Source organism: Symphodus melops, assembly GCF_947650265.1.
Source record: "Symphodus melops genome assembly, chromosome: 16".
In the NCBI taxonomy this organism is placed as follows: Eukaryota; Metazoa; Chordata; class Actinopteri; order Labriformes; family Labridae; genus Symphodus; species Symphodus melops.
This window is the reverse complement of record NC_136706.1, coordinates 825,602-844,559: the sequence shown is the minus strand read 5'-3', so window position 1 is coordinate 844,559 and position 18,958 is coordinate 825,602. Positions and strand designations below refer to the sequence as shown.

Genomic DNA, 18,958 nt, shown 5'->3' with positions numbered 1-18,958 from the left:
AGATGATGATGATGATGAAGATGATTGAGATGCATTTATCCAACATTCCAGATTTTGTACATAATTTCCTTTCTGAAGTAACCTGTGGAAAATAAAACTAATGCTCTTTAACAACGATTGCTTCGTCTTCATTTGGTTCATCTGCAGGGAAGTGTGGGGGCGACTGTGACCCGGTGCTGGAGCTGGTCATCTCAACCAGAAGGTCAAGGGTTTGATTCCCAGCTCCTCTGGCCATATGTCCGACTTGCCCTTGGGCTAGTTGCTCCATCAGCGGTGAACCCTCGATCGTTAGCCAAGTTTGTCTGGCACCTGCTGAATTTTTGAACACAATTTCATTTAAAAAAATGAACCACAAAATAAGAGGTTATTAAATGTTAGAAAACCCTGTTCGGTGTCTTCTGCCCCCTGGTGGAATATCTGTGCAGTGCATTGTTAACGCGGCACGAATGCAGTGTCGTCTCGTCCAGCAGGGGGCGGTAGAAGCTTATCATACTTATTAAACTACCTTCACAGTTTTGTTTGCTCCCGTTTCATACACGTATACATCATTGCGTGTTTTATGTTAAATCTTCAGCATTTAGCACGTTTGTTTAGAAAAGCAGATTAATGTTCTCTCTCACTCCTGCTCGGCCCCAGAGCTTTACCGTAAAGACCTGAATAGGTGCGCACTTCAAATGTAGGGGCGTCATGTCACAGCAGACGATGCATTTACAGATAAATCTGTTATGGCATTTGGAGGTTTTTATCCTGTGTGTGCACATTAAAATGATTGGGTCAGATGTTACCAGAGTGTTTAATTCAGAAGGTTAAATTGTGTTGTATCTAGTTGGGTGTGTATTATCTATTAGAAGAAACCTGGTTTGCTTGTTTCTCTCACGAGATCTGGCAACCCAGACTTCGAGAGGGAAGCCGGTGAGCCTCTCGCTCCGCTAGCTTGGATGTTCTGCCTTAAAAAATTATCCTTTAAAAAAAAATAAAAAACAATAATAAAACACGAAACTTGAACACGATGAGCGGGATCCCGGGCACCGCAGTCGTCCAGGTCACCAACCTCTCCTCGGCCGTGAGCAGCGAGCAGATGCGCACTCTGTTCGGCTTCCTGGGAGACATCGAGGAGCTGCGGCTCTACCCGCCCGAGTAAGAGCGACCTCCGCCGGCGTGGCTTTAGCTAGGAAAACCCGAGGATGCGCGGCCTTTTTCTGCGGATGTCCGCAAATCTCAAACATCTGAGCGCGCAAACAAAATGAACTAACCAGCCTGTATATGTTCTCGATTCTTCTTCCTTACAGCAACGGGCCTGTGTCCTTCTCATCCAAAGTGTGTTATATAAAGTACCGAGACCCCTCCAGTGTTGGAGTGGCGCAACATCTCACCAACACTGTGTTTGTAGACAGAGCTCTGATAGTGGTGCCATGTGCAGAAGGTGAGTGCTTCACATGTGTTCATATAATGCAATGACTTGTCTCAGTGGACATGCAATCAATGCCCCCCCCCCCTTTCACCCAACACCCCCTCCCCTTTATTGCTGTTGTGGTTGACCTTTGAACCCTGGGTATTTTTTGTTTTAATGACGTCAGTGCGTGCACCGGTTGTATCACCTTTAATACCAATTATTCAGATAGTTTTTTTTTGCATTCAGCACCCAGTCAAGGTTTGTTTTTGTGCTGTATCAAAGAGTGCATGTATAAACCATCCAATTCAAGGTTAACCCTCCAGACCCCTCTCGCTGGGTCCATGCTGCGTCCTTTCACTGAAAATGAAGCATAAATTTAAGTTTGGTTGAGAAACCCTTTCAATCAGAAATGATTGTTATAAAAAAGGAAGAGGGCAGGAGTGGATCTTTAAAAAAGGTCAGGAACTAACCGAGGTGTTCGTCTTTTAAAGAAAGAAATGAGAGCACGAGTTGCTCTTCATCGGCCTTGTTGACCGACATCGCCAGCCGATGTTCGTCCACATAACGCCGAGATCTAGTTCTCCTACGTCCTGATTCAGAGGAGCTTCATGGGGGGGGGGGGGGGGGGGGGTGGGGGGGAGTGTTGGCATTGGGAACGTCGTACGCCAGAACAAGCTTTCAAAAAAACAAACTAAAGTAAGTCCAGTTCGTTTGACCAGTGAGGGCACCACAGGTCCGGCACTACTGGACCTCGGTGTAACATTCAAACCAGCGCCAAGTTTACCTCGCGGTTCTCATTGTTGATGACGACTTGCAAAATCTAGACTTACTTTGACGTGTGTGTGTGTGTGTGTGTGTGTGTGAAAGTCGTGGGGTCTGGAGGGTTAATCTCGTCGTACTCTCTCGGATGAGTATTTCCATTAATCAAGTCGACGGTAGCTCAGCGTACTCAAAACCATTTTTGTCTCTTTTTTTTTTTTGGTGGTCGTTTCCTTTAACCTCCCCTCCACCCCACCACCTTTTTTTTTTTTTTGTTGTTTGTTGGTGTTTCCATGTGTAGAGTCAGAACAGAAAGAAATGCTGTCACCTCTAACCTGATGCTTTTTTTGTCCTGGTGACTTGGTGCTGGATGGATACTGAGTTTATTAATTTGGTTCTGTATGTTTTTTCTGTGTGATTATGTGTGCATATCAGATGACTAGACTGGCCCAGCTGTTACACTACACTAGCCTGAGTCAGGCATTGTTTTCCAAGCCACTATCCCCGATCGGGCCAACGCAGCCTTCAAGGGGGGGATGTGACCAGGAGAATAGCCCGCTGAACCTTCCAAGATGGACACCTTGTCTCTTTTTTGATTTTGTTTTCTTTTTGGTTTGTTTCCTTTCATACTCTCCCATGTTGTCCACTCTCTCCTGTCTCTACCCAGAAACTACAATATTGCTTTTTTTTTTTTTTTTTTAAATCTCTAGCGTTGTTGTTTCTATTTGTTATTTTTTGTTTTTGTTGTTTTTTGATTATTGTCCAACCCCCCCACCCCCCTCTCTCTTTCCACTACAGCTGCAGCTTGTGTGTGATTGAATTCTGTCCAGGTTGCTACGGCGATACCGCCGGGTGGGGATGTGTGTCACACATGTGGAAGCTAGGAGGATCACTAACACTTTACTGTCTTGTCACCTCCTCCATAGTGGGGGGGCTAGACGCTCTGAAAGTGAGACCCAGTAATGCAAACTTTACCTGTTAAAGAAACAAAACAAAAAAACGATTCTACTCGCACTTTTTCCTTCTGTGCTAAAAAAACAAACTTCATGTTTATCTGTCACAAACTTTCTGCTTTGCTTTTAAAACTTCGTTACACGTGAATGAATTCTCTGCGTCGTCGTTCCTGCTGAGAATGTTTCTTTAAAGGTCACATTTTATACTAAAATCCTCCAACTCTAACATGTGTCTCTAGTCTTTCCCTCTATGACATCACAAAGGGCAGTAGCCCCTCCCCCAGGTGGGTGACACTCTTTCCCTCTGAGTCTGCCTTCTCACCGTAAACAATAGGACATGGAGCCAGAAAGCAGCGAGTACACCCGAGCCCTTCCAGAGAGGGGGCGTGGTCAGACACAGCTCATTTACATATTTAAAGCTACAGACACAGAAAACAGCGTGTTGAAGATGAGGAGGATGTGACCTTTAAAGCAGCAGGACTGTTAGATTAACTCTCATGTGGTGATAAACGTAGGCGACTCTTCTCGACGTTGAAGCAGAAGATTTTATTCGAGTCGAAACGAGAAAAAAAAGTCCTGATTGGTTTGTTGGTTTTTTTTTTATGCAGCTAACATTTCCTCCACTTCCTAAACTTGTTGTTCTTCTCTGTATCTGATGTCCTGTGTGCTATTAGTGATGCAGCCAATGGGGTTGTCTTGTGTTGCACACCTTTCCAACTCTACGAAAAAACGATCGCCCCCCTCCCACACTCCTCCCCCCCCCCCCCCCCCACGGGAAAGCGCCCCATGCTTGATATCGTACAGTTCATGACCAATATGTTTCCAGCACAGGTGACCCATGCATCAAAGTGTTCTCTCTCTCTCTCTCTCTCTCTCTCCTCTCTCTCTCTCTCTCTCTCTCTCTCTCTCTCTCTCTCTCTCTCTCTCTCTCTCTCTCTCTCTCTCTCTCTCTCTCTCTCTCTCTCTCTCTCTCTCTCTCTCTCTCTCTCTCTCTCTCTCTGAGCAGTTAGCTTTAAACCATTCGAGTGTGACTGAACAGAAGCGTAGAATCAGAGTTAGTAGAACACTGTGGGCTTCGTGTGCCGACAGAGACGACTCCACTAACGTCCGCCTTCTTGTCCTGCAGGGAAGATTCCCGAGGAGGCCAAGGCCTTGTCTCTTTTGGCGCCCGCCGCCCCGGTGCCCAGTCTGATTCCTGGAGGGGGACTGCTGCCGATCCCGACTCCGGCGCCGCTGCAGAACGTGAGTCCCAAACACGAGTCCGATAAGAACACACGGTGCAAACATCTGGATCAATCCGACCTGTTTTATTCCTGCAGCTGAACCTTCCTGTCGTGAATCGGCTCGCCGCTGTCCTGGAGCCCGCGGCGGCGGCGGCGGCATCCCTCGCTCAGCCCCCGCTCATGGGGAACGTGGATCCCTCGAAGGTCGACGAGATCAGGAGGACCGTGTACGTCGGCAACTTGAACTCACAGGTAACGCTGATTTTACACGGCGAGGAGTCGAGGCTCACCGTGCAGCGAGCGTGCACGGCGAGGAGTCGATGCTCACCGTGCACGCTCGCTGCACGGCGAGGTCAATGCTCACCGTGCAGCGAGCATGCACGGCGAGGTCGATGCTCACCGTGCAGCGAGCGTGCACGGCGAGGAGTCGATGCTCACCGTGCAGCGAGCGTGCACGGCGAGGAGTTGATTCTGGAAAGAAAGAAAAAAGTAACGGTGGCTCCTCCCCTCGCAGACGACCACGGCGGAGCAGCTGTTGGAGTTCTTCAAGCAGGTGGGAGACGTCAAGTTTGTGCGCATGGCGGGAGACGAGACTCAGCCGACGCGCTTCGCCTTCGTGGAGTTTGTGGATCAGGACTCGGTGAACAGAGCGCTGACCTTCAACGGGGTCATGTTCGGAGACCGGCCCCTCAAGTACGCGTCCTGTTCACGAGAACGACTCGAGGAGCGGCGGCGAAAATGAAGAGATGTTGAACGAGCTGTTCTGCTTTTTTTTCCCAGGGTGAATCATTCCAACAACGCCATCGTGAAGCCTCCTGAGCTGACGCCGCAGGCCGCGGCGAAGGAGCTGGAGAGCGTGATGAAGCGGGTGAGGGAAGCCCAGTCCACCATCGCCGCCGCCATCGAGCCCGGTACGACCAATCAAACGTCTGTCAGGGTTTCAGTAACGAGAGTCGTGTCTGGTTCTGACTCTGCTGCTTTCACTCCAGCCGATATCGAGAAGCGCTCGTCCAGTCGATCCAGACGTCCACGCCGCTCCCGCTCGCACTCGAGGACGCGCAGGAAAAGGTCGCGATCGAAACACAGGTACGCCGACTCCACGGTGGAAACGCTGGCGTTCGTTTTCATTTAGCAGCTCGATTTAATTCTTTTTTTTTTTTTCTGTTTTGAGCAGACCGCCACAGAAGTCGTGGCCGAGGAACGACTCGCACAGTTCCAGAGGCGGCCACAGGAGGCGCTCACGCTCCAAAGACAGGAGACACAGTCGCAGTCGCTCGAGGTAAAAAAAAAAAAGAAAGAAAGGAAACTTCTTTTTTTAAACAAACCCGACACGCTCTTTTGAACCAAAGGACGGGTTTGAGACTCCGCCCCCCCGCCGCCCCCCCAGGTGGGTCCGATGTTTGTGATGTAAAACCTTTAGAAGCTCTCTGTGTGTTTTCATCAGGGGCCACAAGAGGAGGAGCAAAGACCGCTCCAGGAGCCCCCGGAGGAAAGTCAGATCCCCGTCCCCCAAAAGGTAAATCTTCGTCCTCGATTTCGTCCCCGACGACTTCGTCTTCGTCTCGTTGTTCGTTTCCTGATTTGTTGTTTTTGCCGTGTCGTCTTGCAGAGGTAAGAAAGAGAAGAGGAGGGAGCGCAGCAGGGACAGGAAGGAGCGCTCCACGTCCAGGAAGAGGAGCCGCAGAGACGAGGACAAGATGAAGAGCAGGACCCGAGCGATGAAGGTACCGAAGCGTTCCTCCCCTCCTCCCTCGCTCGCTCGCTCGCCCGCTCGCCGTGTAGCCCGATGATTTAACCTGCTGTGTCTGTCTGTCAGCGTGGCTCCTTCCTGCTTTCTTTTAACGCCGCAGGAAGTCGTCACCGCTGACCTTCTCCCGTCCTGTATTGTCCACGTCTGCTCTGATGTCTCACGCGGTTGTTTCTTCAGCTCGACAGAGACTTCGGCCGAGACGAACGAGAAGACTTCGGTAGCGACAGAGAGGACTCGGTGGGGCTCGGTGGCGACGTGACGTCGTCGCCGCGCCACAAGCAAAACGGCAGCTACAAGACTCGCCACGAGGAGCACGCGTGAGACGGCGCGTGAGTGAGTGACTGTCAACAGCATCACCGTGGAAACGGATCCATCAGACGACGGCGACGCCCACCAGGTGGGTACGCACGAAGACGGGAGTTTACCCAGCGTCGTCGTCATCTTCTTCTTCTCCAGTCGTACTTCCTGATTCTTACAGCAACACGAGGATCCTGGTGGACGGCGCCACCTGGAGGCCGGGCGAGCGCTCGGCACGGCACAGATAACCTCACCTCGCACATTTCAGAGTTTACAGTGACTTTTCAAGAGGGATAAAATCATTTAAGGAAAACAGATACTGTGTCGTCTCGATTCTCTCTCTTTAGAAACGTTCCTGCAGGACGAGCCGCTCCTGCAGGACGAGCTGCTCCTGCAGGACGAGCCGCTCCTGCAGGACGAGCCGCTCCTGCAGGACGAGCCGCTCCTGCAGGACGAGCCGCTCCTGCAGGACGAGCTGCTCCTGCTTCACTCCCAAACACGACTTCACTTCGTCTTTGTGTGCGTGCATTTATTTCACCTCATTTTAAAAATAAATAAAAATCCCTCCAGAGGGCGTCGGGCGAAACACTCCAAAGTCTAAAAATCCTGTTTTTGTTGGAATGATTTGAAATTTCCGAATCAGTGTTCGTCATCTCAGTAAATAATATTTGGACCTTCTCATCTTGAACGTCTCGTATCGTGCAAAAGATGAACAAAAAAAAAAAAACGTAATAAAAAGTAATGATTGAAGTGACGCTTTATTGTTTAAAGGAAGAATGTGCGACTCTTTGATCCACCAGGTGTCGCCATTGAGCTCCAGCATGAAACCGAAACAAACTGCTGTTAGGCCACGCCTCCTCCATCCTGAAGACTCCGCCCTCTCACCTGAAGGAGTCGAGTTCAAGCCGCGTGTCTCACATTCTTGCTTTAAGCGTCTCCTGCACACTCAGAGTTCATATCAGCGACGTCCTAATCATGACCATATAAGGTCGAGAGATAAACACGCCCCTCTGTAACGAGGTTCGTCGTTCTGCCCCTCCTCCCACTTTTAAACACTGAACATGTTATCTGCTGATGCCGAAACGCTCGTCTGACCTTTCTGTGGGCGAAGAGGACGATTTACCCGGTCAGTGAAGTGCCCTTTTTTTTTTTTTGTGCTATTTTTCCTCCTTCGTGTGGAAGCCAGAGCGCTGTTCTTTTTTTTTTTTTTATTGCTTGTGCTGTAATTATAAGACTGCAGAATCGTCTTCTCGTTTGTTTGTTTTGTTTCTGACACGTTTTTCTTAGAGAGAAGAAGAAACACGGCGTCTCTCACGTGGTTGACGTGTGAACATGGTTTGACTTCGCGTTGTTGTACATTTACTTCACATTTCAGAGCTTCATGTTTTTGTCGTAATGCTGTGAGATAAAAAAAAAATATATCTATATATTAACTGTGTAATGAAACAATGCAGGCCGGACCGATATAAGGCATTAGAAAGAATATCAGGTACCGATATCTTTTTGTGCTTTGATCTTCGATCTGTAGAGATACTTTACTTTCACCCTCTCGTCTACACGCCGGTACAACATGCAGCCGCTAGGCTAGGCTAGGCTAGGCTATCAAAGCTACGTCATCGCTCCCACGTCGCTCTGATTCGTTTCCTCCTCCGTTGGTTTCCAGCTCCGTTCAGAATCAATCTCAAAATGTTTCTCACAGGACCCGGTTGATATCGGGATTTTCACGGCTGATACCGATATCTACATCGTAAACGTCCAATACCGATAAATCGGCCGATGTCCATCGTCGCTCTGTCGTCAAATGCGTGGAAAAGATTTAGAATGAAGACAAGATGGTCACTCGATTGGAAAGTAACGGAGCGCGAACGTGCATCACCACTCGACACTCTGCAGAGAGAGTGGCGTTTGTTGTAATCCACACAGCGCCCTCTGCTGGTGACAGAGAACTGCTACCTGCTCAAAATTAAATGCTATTTGTCTGGTGACTAAATCGGCGTGCATCAGAGTTAAAATAAAAAAAATGGCCGATAATGATAGTCACTGGATTTGCTGATATCGGCCGACACGTCGGCCGGCTGATTTATCGGTCGGGCTGCACGAAGGAAGAGCGATGCAAACAAATCTCTAATCGCAGTCTGGACGACGCTCAGCAGAATTTTAAAAGGTCAAGTAGTTGCATGGAAGCTCAGAAGGGTCAAAAAGTGCCTAGACTCAGATTGTACAGAATATTCTAATAAAACACGGAGACTTATTTACAGATGCAACTTGGATTTATCGTCAACAATGTTTAATATCTGAGATGTTCTATCAAAGTATCGTGCAGGCTGTCATGAGTGCTAGAATAAAATGAACATTGTTGGGACTTTCGTGTTTTCTTTCAAATAGATGAAATAGATGGGGGGGGGGGGTTTTTGGAGGGGGGGGGGCGGGGGGTGCAGTTTGCAGTAAATGTGATTGTGTTTAAATACTTGTGCGAACTCGCCCCACGTGGTCGAAGAGAAACGAGCGTTAAGCCGGACGCGTTTTTAAACTCGAGCTGTTTGCACACGTGCACTCCTGAAAATACTTTGAGAGTTGCTCATTGGCACGCTTCCCTCGCCGTGTGAAGCGTTCTCTGTCGGACGGGAGACGGATGGGAGGGTCTCAGGAGATTCAAGATTGTGAAGCAGCTTTTGATTTTTTTATTGCACAAAGATCAAACTGCTCAGTTTAAGTGAAAGTCCTCCACTCCACCCGCTCGCTCGCTCGCTGTGAATTTTCCCAAATATTTTTCACTTCGACTGCAAAAAAAAAAGGCAAAGTGAAAGAGGTTCATTTGTAAAACCCTCGGGATATTTTCAGGAGTTTTGAGCATGTGTGAAATCATGCACAAAAGACTTCTTGACTTTGCCAAATTCCACTTCTATGGCTTTTACGAAGCTCGACGTTGGTCTTTTTGCTTTTTTTAGTGCTAGCAAAGCTTTAGTCAGGAAGTAGTGAATCTGTAATAAAAGTTAAAAAACGGCATTTCCAACACAACCGATAGTATGTGAAGAATTTTATTTTTTTATATCCATTTATCTGCTATGTAAAGTTTGGACAGTAAAAACACTCGCTCATGGTTGGGCACTCGGACTCTGCTTTTGGGACTTGGTTTAAAGGTTTGGTGAAACTGTGTTTGAAGAGCTTGGATGTTTGTTTGTGATCCTCTTTGAATCTTATCAAAACTTCTGATATTGTTCCAAAAATACTCAATAAAGAGACTCTTTACAAATATGTCGCATCAATGCTTACGTTGTGTCTGTAATGTAATGACTAAGAGTACTCAAATATTCTACTCAAGTAAAGTACTTTTACTTAAAGGGGACACATCATGAAAAAATCCACTTCTACAATGTTTTTGAACATTTATGTTGAGAGTCTACTGACCCACAACATGTGAAATAAATCCATCCAGTCCTTTGTTTATGGTCTGTAGAAGTCTGACAACACAGAGAAAAATGCTCCGTTTCAGATGTGCTCTCCTTGTGATGTCACAGTGGGATTCTGGTAAAAAAATAATAATAATCCCCACCCCTCCTTAAATACCTCCACTCATGGATTCCACTTCCAGCCTAGCGTAAAACTTCTGCAGAGGTCGGCCATTTTTATTCCCTCCAGGGGAACGAGTTGTGTCTACAGAGAAAAGTCAGGGGGCGGGGCTTGTTGTATTTAAAGAGACACACACCAAAACGGAGCGTTCAGAGAGAGCTGGTTTCTACAGGGTCACAAACCTGCTCTGCTGCTTGATTCATGTTATATTTGGACCAAAGCTCAGATGTTTCATTTAGACCACAGGGGGCGCTGTTTGAAAAGAGGGAAGAGGCGAAAGAATACTTCCCCTTTAAGTAACATTTAATTTCCCGTAGTTCCTTTTTTAAAAACGGACATCTCCTGAGTAGTGTAAAGTTTTTGACCGACATCACTGAGACTTCATCCACAAGATGGGACTGGTACTAATTTGCCCCACATAGTCCATCCTTGACGTCACCGGGGTCAAGTCTTTATCCTCCGCCTCTCCTTCCGTGGCTTTAGTAACACTCGCTGGCACGGCTCCAGGCGGGACCGTGACCTGCTGAAACATCTCCATCGTTGTATATCCCAACGGAAAGGCGAAGGTGGAGCTCAGGAGGTCGGTCTTTAGGATGTCCGAGTTTGTTTCCGCTGTGATATCCGGAAGGTTGTCTTCGGTGGCGCCACATGGGATCCAATCGCAAGTCGTTCCTGATTGGTCGACCCGGTCCTCCAAGTCGTGTAGAAACGGTAAAGTTAAAGGTGATGTGCAATCAGGAATCACCTCCTCGCTCTTAACTATCTGGAAAGAGCTCGTTTCCCATTCTTCTACCTTCAGGGGGCTGATTGACTCCAGAAGCTCCTGAATGAAGAGAAAACAGAAACTTCAGTTCAACTTAAATAAAGAGAATTTTTGTATTTCTGAGAGGAGATCAGTCGGAGTAACGGCTCGGAGCCACCGATGGGGTAACTCGATGAACGCCGAGGGAGGGACACTTTGGTTTGGTTTGATAGACTGGACATGGACTCTGAATGACCCATCATACCTTTCATGTATTATTCCTCTTGTTGTACACTTACCAATTCACGTGGTCCTTCCATTTTCAGCATCGCGTGACTCTTTCCAGGGTTGGGTATTCTTGGCCACAGGAGGAGTTTCGCTCTTGGTAAAGAAGGTCGTGAAGAGTTAATTTTATTATTATGGTTAAGACAGTTAGCTGTAACATCGTCACGTCTTTGCACATGCGTGTTGTTTCTGTGAGGGGGAAACACTCGGCCCCAGTCTGTGTTGGTAACCTGTCATCGTATTAGATTGTGTGTGTCCCCCCCCCCCCCCAACATCAAAGACTTGGGTACCTTTTTATTATCTGAGATCCGAATATCAGCACAACGGCCAGAACTGCAAAAACTGTGATAAAGCTGCTGAGATTTGAATAATCTAGTAAAAATGGGAACAAAAGCAGAAAAACAAACAAACTTGTTGGTTTGTGTTTACTTGATAGAAATATCACTTAAAAAGTTGTCCGACAGATATTTTTACTGTTGTTTGTTTTAAAGAAGATTTCAGAGCTCAGCACGCCTTCTCCCGCCTCGGTGAAACCCGACAGCTGGACTTTGTATGCTGTTTCACTTTCTAGGTCCTCCAGTCGATACGCGGTCAGTGCTGGATCCAGTGTTATATCTGCAAAGGTCAAAGAGTGACATTTCTGATTTTTCTGTTTGGACCCAGGTTACATCTGTTAACACTGAGGAGGCGGAGCTTGTGACCTGTGAATTCAGTGGGTGATGCTCCAAATAGTTTGACTTCATTTTTATGCAGTCTACTGTAGCAGGTTGTCTTAACTCATTAAGACAGAGTTCATTACTTTCCTATGCACATGTCCCGCCTCTGACGGGGCAAATAGCCAATCACAGTACAGGATTTTTGGGGTTGCAAATCAGATTTCCCCCCCCCCCCCCGGACACGCCCCTGTACATTAGATACAGTCTTGAGTGGATTACACTAACTTGTCTCCACACTTGTCCCCGTGTGGCGGTACTCGGTGTAGTGGATGATGTAACCCAACAGGAAACCTCGGACGTCCTCCTGCGGGATGGGCGACCACTGAAGCACTGCCGAATGAAGGGTCACATTGAAGCTGCTCACGTTTACAGGAGCGCTGACGGGAGCTTCAGGAGAGCGATGTCAACAAGTCAGACTTTCACATTATGGACAGGATAAGAAGAAACATGCAGGATTGCTCTTGATGTGGTTCATCAACAAACATGGATGGTCCCCAGATAAAGGATTCTCCTGAACTTGGTACTTACATCCCTGCTTGAAGTAGAACTGTGTCGTCCCATAGGTGCTCTCGCTGTTGTTGATACGCTTCATGTTGCAGGTGTCCTTATATGGACGCGTGTGCAGAGTGACGCTGTATCTCTTGTAGGGCTCCAAAGGCTCTGTTTGTCAAAAAACAACCACAAAAGGAAGGTCAGGAAGCTTTGAGCACATGTGCATTCACACATTTCACTTCCTGAGTTTTCTATAAATATAGTTCAACTTCGGATGCACTCGCACGAGGCAGCAATCGAGCTTCAACACGGTACAGAGCGACTTTAAAATACCTGTAATTATGACATTAGTCTACATGTAATTATGTGCAGGAGTGAGAGTTTTAATTGCACTAAATTGCCTTTAATGGTAATAATCCACTCATTGGAGTTATAGTGTTCTCATTGTTCCGTGTAAGGAAATGGAATTTAAAAGGTCAGACTCAGGATGCAAATTAAAGGGTCTCCACTTTGTGCCAAAACATCGGACTCCCTTCAAGTGAAATCCGTTGAGGCAGCGATTCGTTGATCTTCAAAACACAAGTCTCTTCTTGAAAAAGCAGAAGAGGAACGTGTAAACAGGATTTCAGGGACCACTGCAGCTCAAGATATGTGACGATGTTACTCACCTGTTAAAGAAGAAACAGTCCTGAAGTTGTTTTCTTTCTGATAGAAGGACGTGTACGCCGTTTTATGTCCCTTCTTCGTCCACTCCACGGAGTAGCAGACGTACTTTTTGATGAGACTTTTGTCTTTCCAGTGGATGGTGAAAGATGTACTGCTGTGGACCTCCACACTCAGCTTCAGATCATCCATACCTGCAAGGTCAAATGTAAAAACAACAACTTTACTAGCCTAGCCTAGCTCTAACCTTTTTATTAAAAAGGCCGCTCTCTAAATCATGGTTTCATACTCACTGGACTCGTTCTCCTGTTGTGGAATAATCCGACTCACAACTGGGGAGGTGCTAACGTTGTTGAAAGTGCTAATGTTGAGATAATAAGCTGAATAAGAGAGAATCAGTCGGACCGTAGTATAGCTAGTGGTGGTGATCCGCTCACATGGTTCTTCTCCGGATGCTTTCCAAATGGTCACATGGTAGCTGTTATTTGTCGCTTTGGCAGGAAACTAAAATAAAAGTGTTATTTTAGTTTTTACAGGTTGTGTTTCTCTTGTGGATGTAAACGTGTAAAATTACCGTCCACGATAAAGAAAGCAGCCGTTGTCCCGTTCGGTTGCCGATGTCCGTCACTCCAAGATGCACAACGACAGGCTGTGATGTCAGTTCTGTAAAATGAAGGGAAATATGATCAGATTCTTCAAATCCATCGTTTCTCACATTGTTAGCTTATGATTCCCACCACAAACATTGTTACTTTACGATTCCCCCCACAAACATTGTTACTTTACGATTCCCCCCACAAACATCGTTACTTTACGATTCCCCCCACAAACATCGTTACTTTACGATTCCCACCACAGACATTGTTGCTTTACGATTCCACCACAGACATCGTTACTTTACGATTCCCACCACAGACATCGTTACTTTACGATATCCACCACAGACATCGTTACTTTACGATTCCCACCACAAACATCGTTACTTTACGATTCCCCCCACAAACATCGTTCCTTTACGATTCCCACCACAGACATTGTTGCTTTACGATTCCACCACAGACATCGTTACTTTACGATTCCCACCACAGACATCGTTACTTTACGATTCCCACCACAGACATGGTTACATTACGATTCCACCACAGACATCGTTACTTTACGATTCCCACCACAGACATCGTTACTTTACGATTCCCACCATAGACATTGTTACTTTACGATATCCACCACAGACATCGTTACATTACGATTCCCACCACAGACATCGTTACTTTACGATTCCCACCACAGACATAGTTACCTTGCGATTCCCACCACAGACATCGTAACATTACGATTCCCACCACAGGCATCGTAACCTTACGATTCCCACCGCAGACATCGTTACTTTACGATTCCCACCACAGACATCGTAACCTTACGATTCCCACCACAGACATGGTTACATTACGATTCCACCACAGACATCGTTACTTTACGATTCCCACCACAGACATCGTTACTTTACGATTCCCACCACAGACATGGTTACATTACGATTCCACCACAGACATCGTTACTTTACGATTCCCACCACAGACATCGTTACTTTACGATTCCCACCATAGACATTGTTACTTTACGATATCCACCACAGACATCGTTACATTACGATTCCCACCACAGACATCGTTACTTTACGATTCCCACCACAGACATAGTTACCTTGCGATTCCCACCACAGACATCGTAACATTACGATTCCCACCACAGGCATCGTAACCTTACGATTCCCACCGCAGACATCGTTACTTTACGATTCCCACCACAGACATCGTAACCTTACGATTCCCACCACAGATATCGTTACTTTACGATTCCCACCACAGACATCGATACCTTACGATTCCCACCACAGATATCGTTACTTTACGATTCCCACCACAGACATCGGTACATTACGATTCCCACCACAGATATCATAACCTTACGATTCCCACCGCAGACATCGTAACCTTACGATTCCCACCGCAGACATCGTAACCTTACGATTGCCACCGCAGACATCGTAACCTTACGATTCCTCTGCCTAATTATGAGTCAAACTCTCTATCTCATCACCATTGACGCGTTTTTTGGTAGTTTAAAGAATAAAGCAAGCTGACCTTCTGGGACAGTGTAGACTTCACTCCAGACGCACTGCGAGCACTTCTTATTTGTGACACACCGAATCTGTACGTTGTAGTCCAACGATGAGGTTAGATTCTCCACCTTACATCTCGCTCCATTTTTGCATTGAAGGAGAGGCTGTTAAAATAAAACATGTTACGAATCAATTTAGATGTTATTGATAAACAGACATTTTGTGTTGAATTTAAAATGTTTTCGCTTCAGTAGAACAAATGAATAGACTCCCAAGAAGAAGAAGAAGAAGACATCTTTAATATGAATAACTTCAGTTTAAAAATGTAATACGAATATTTACCTCGCTCCATATCGGGCTGCTTCGTGGTTTATATCTGACAGAGTAATACGATATAACCGTTCTCTCCTTCTTATTCCAGCTCACGTTCAGATCAAGTCCTCCAGAGTGGCGGCTGAACGTCGCATTATATGGAGCGCACCGCACTGAATTACAGGGAAACAGAGATACTTGTTTAATCAGGTCAGAAGTTTTTTTCACTTAAAAAAAAGACGCCAGTTGTGTTTTTTAAACTCACGTATTCTTCCTGGAGAAGCGCTGAAAACTGCTTTTGTGCAATTCTTCGACTCGCTGTTTTCCAAAACCTCGACTGTCACGTCGTGTTTTTCAAACAATCCGATGTTTTTAAAGAATTTATTGATGTTGAAGTGAGCGTTGCAAAACGTGTTTCTAGAGAGGGGAATGTTTTGAAAGAATAAGATGTTAAAAACCATTCAAAGTTCTTTTTTTATTGGTTATGAAACAGACTAAAATGATGATTGACTTTCCAAACTTGGGAGAGTGGGACGGGCTGAGGAGTTTGTGGAACTCACTGTCGTACGATGAGCGTGTACGTGTTTTTCCATGAACCGTTTCCAGGTTTCCACTGGCAGGTTTTAACTCCAAGGGAGTGATGTTTCCCGAAGCAATCTAAAGCATGGACTCCACCTGAGAGAGTTAACGATACGCGGTGGTGCACGTGAGTCGTGGTGACGACGAACCTGATTTCAAAGAAGATAAGCGAGATGTTTCCTTACCCGGTTGGATCTGACAGTGCTCATATGATGAAGAAATGTTCTTTGACTTGCAGTTCACTGGAACTTGATAAAAGAAAGAAACATAAACATATACAACAACTAATCATGGTTAATGTGCGGACATGAAGCAACATAATGGTACCTGAAGATGCTCGGACATAAGAGAAGAGTGAAGCGCAGTAAGCCAGGGTCAAACCTTCGATGTGAACAACAGAGAGGTCACTTTAGGAAAGATCTGCCTCAGACAGCAGACGATGTCATGTTGATGACAGAAACACTTTTTTTTCTTGATCCAGTAGATGTCGACTTTGAGCTCCAGCGTGAAACCAAAACAAGATCTAAAAACGCTCACGTGACACCCAAATAATCAGAGAGTATCTTCTTCTTCTTCTTCTCTCTCTAGTCCTTGACTCAAACAGCTTTTATACACAAGTTAAGTTTGAAAACAGTTTTCTAACATATTAAATAAGAGGGGGGCGAGGGCTAGCTGCAGTTAAGTAGTCTGGTGGTCCAAGTGGGACGGTCTGTGGCAACATCTCCCTCTCCATGATCTACATTCAGGGGTGGCCAACCCTGGTCCTCAAGAGCCACAATCCTGCATGTTTTAGATGTCTCCCTCTTCAACACACCTGATTCAAATGATTATCTCGTCATCAAGCTCTGCAGAAGTCTGATAACGATCCTGATCATTTGAATCAGGTGTGTTGGAAGAGGGAGACATCTAAAACATGCAGGATAGTGGCCCTCGAGGACCAGGGTTGGCTACCCCTGATCTACATGATCTATTGCCCTGCCTCGAAAGAAAAGCCCACAAATTAACCTTTCAAAAAAAAATTAAAAATGAGATTCGGTCAAATATTTAAAAATATCTGATTTATTCTTCTGGGAAAAAAAGTAAATATTAAAAGGTTGAAGGTTTTAAAGAGTTTGTGTTATTCTCCCTTTTTTAGGACGAGTTCTTAACAGGACGGGGAGCGTTCAGCTTTTCTTTCCAGTAAGTTTATTCTCTTTATGAACTTTATGATAAACAAGCAAACTCCTTTTCTCCTGATGAAGGTCTCGTACTGATTAATTAATAATTTAATGCAATCTGTCCTCTCAGTCCCAACGGGAAGTTTCATGCACATCAGCTGCATAACGCTGAAATTTGTCAAAATATTATTTTTAATTAGAAAAATTAGCAGACCTTTATTTTTATTTATTTTTTCCAACAAACTACAAAAAAATTTGTGCATTCACACAATTTGTTTTCTCCTCGTTTGTCACAGGTTCAGGTCAAACGGAGACACTTAGCTCAACATTTTGCACCTTCGCTTACATCGTAAGAAAAGGAGAGAGACAGAGAATCAATCAGGATTTTTCCCTTCAGGGCTTCCGTAGAAAATAGTTCCTATAATAAAACAATTGTGTACAGCTGATCCGATTTATCACAAGGAAAAGGAAACATCCCCAGATCAACTTTGCCCTCATGTTTTCATGTAAACACCTTTTGAGTCATTTTTTTTTAAAAATTGTAAAAAGAGGAGAAACAAACGAAGAACTCACCGAGCAGAGAAATATGTGAATGGCCTGAAAATTGCTGGTGTGAAAAATCTAACTGAAATGTACAGCCGACCATGTCGCCTGAAAGAGTGAAACCAAGAGAGCGGGTTCAAAGACCTCTCGCAAGGCAACCTGCTACTGTTCACATCCCACACACGGTGAATGAGGAGAGATATACTGTGGGTGAGGAGGGGCGGGGACACACGCTCGGTCACAGCTCACAGGATTCATAAACAGACAACAAGCTGACGGTAGAGTCCCCCCCCCCCCCCCCGGAGTGTCAACTTCTTCTTTCCTCAAATAGACGTTGAATTTAAACACTCAAAGAACACGAACACTCTGGTGAGGAGGTGCGTTCACAGAAACACGCTGCCCGGACTCGTGATCCCTCCTTGTGTTTGAGCGTTTGCTGATAACTGCTCATGCTCGATGTGACTCAAAAACATAAAAAAAATGATCTTTAGCTGTGTGAAATGATCAGGAACTCTTCTGGCTTTCAAAGAATTTTTTTGGTCATAGTGACTTCACAGGAACAAATGGTGCCTTTCACTTTGAATCAGAGGTTTGATTTAGATAAATTCAGATGAGACGTTTTTGAAGCTCTCGGTTGCTCTGACTCTCAAGTTTCAGGGAAAGTAAGAAACTTGGTTTGGAAATAAAAAGACCACTGTTGAGTTTTACTGTAAGCTTTTCTGTTTCGCACCAACACACAAAGACAAATTCCTCGTATATGAATTTCCCTTGGGATCAATAATCTATCTATCTAGCTAGCTAGCTAGATAGATAGATAGATAGATTATAGCTAGCTAGACGACAGGCTGAGAGCTAGCTAGCTAGCTAGCTGACCTGATTGACAGGTGGGCGCCGTGTCACGGTTTGTCAGGAGGCTTAAAACCCGCCTCAGCTCTCAGCCTGTCGTTAGCTTGACTCAAAGTTAGCCTGAGACAGCATTTCCAGCACGGAGGCCGCCGCCGCCGGGACTCCAGCGCCCCCTGCAGGAACACACGGGGGACTCCAGCGCCCCCTGCAGGAACACAGGGGGGACTCCAGCGCCCCCTGCAGGAACACAGGGGGGACGACACTCCGGCTTCGTCCATTAATATTTACAGTTGGTGACCACATGGACACTAAACTCTCTGCTGATTGGATGATCAGCCTTCTCCTGTAACACTGATGAGGTGTTAGCTGGGCGGCAGTAGCTCAGTCTGTAGGGACCTGGGTTGGGAACCGGAGGGTCGCCGGCTCAAGTCCCGGCACGGACCAAGTCCGGAAATTGGTCTGGTAGCTGGAGAGGTGCCAGTCCACCTCCTGAGCACTGCCGAGGTGCCCCTGAGCAAGGCACTGAACCCCAACAACCGCTCTGGGGCGCTCTCTG

The 18,958-nt window shown here is 46.1% G+C and overlaps 2 protein-coding genes across 4 annotated transcripts; one reads left to right on the top strand and one right to left on the bottom strand.

Annotated features, from left to right (window-relative positions):
- Positions 1-523: 523 nt before the first annotated feature.
- On the top strand, positions 524-8,775 carry srek1 (splicing regulatory glutamine/lysine-rich protein 1). 3 transcript variants are annotated; one of them, XR_013780924.1, is made up of 12 exons: positions 524-1,137; positions 1,290-1,423; positions 4,232-4,347; positions 4,425-4,580; positions 4,843-5,021; positions 5,109-5,239; positions 5,318-5,414; positions 5,503-5,607; positions 5,773-5,844; positions 5,938-6,052; positions 6,256-7,155; positions 7,223-8,775. XR_013780924.1 is itself a non-coding variant. In XM_079365055.1 (11 exons), the coding sequence occupies exons 1-11, from the start codon at positions 1,010-1,012 to the stop codon at positions 6,397-6,399; spliced, it is 1,377 nt and encodes a 458-aa protein (XP_079221181.1). In that variant the 5' UTR covers positions 524-1,009; the 3' UTR covers positions 6,400-7,206. The 3 variants fall into 3 exon arrangements, 2 of the variants coding, with proteins under 2 accessions (XP_079221181.1, XP_079221182.1); XM_079365055.1 differs by lacking the exon at positions 7,223-8,775 and having other exon boundaries at positions 6,256-7,206; XM_079365056.1 differs by lacking the exons at positions 524-1,137; positions 1,290-1,423; positions 7,223-8,775 and adding exons at positions 2,236-2,764; positions 2,951-3,101 and having other exon boundaries at positions 6,256-7,206.
- Positions 8,776-8,795: 20 nt separating this feature from the next.
- On the bottom strand, positions 8,796-17,659 carry LOC306836591 (interleukin-6 receptor subunit beta; the record flags this gene model as incomplete). Its single annotated transcript, XM_079363765.1, has 12 exons — positions 8,796-10,768; positions 10,987-11,068; positions 11,263-11,344; positions 11,447-11,587; positions 11,914-12,075; positions 12,217-12,348; positions 12,849-13,037; positions 13,137-13,347; positions 13,418-13,506; positions 14,988-15,129; positions 15,308-15,504; positions 17,650-17,659. The coding sequence occupies 12 exons, from the start codon at positions 17,657-17,659 to the stop codon at positions 10,316-10,318; spliced, it is 1,890 nt and encodes a 629-aa protein (XP_079219891.1). The 3' UTR covers positions 8,796-10,315.
- Between the last annotated feature and the right edge of the window lie 1,299 nt (positions 17,660-18,958).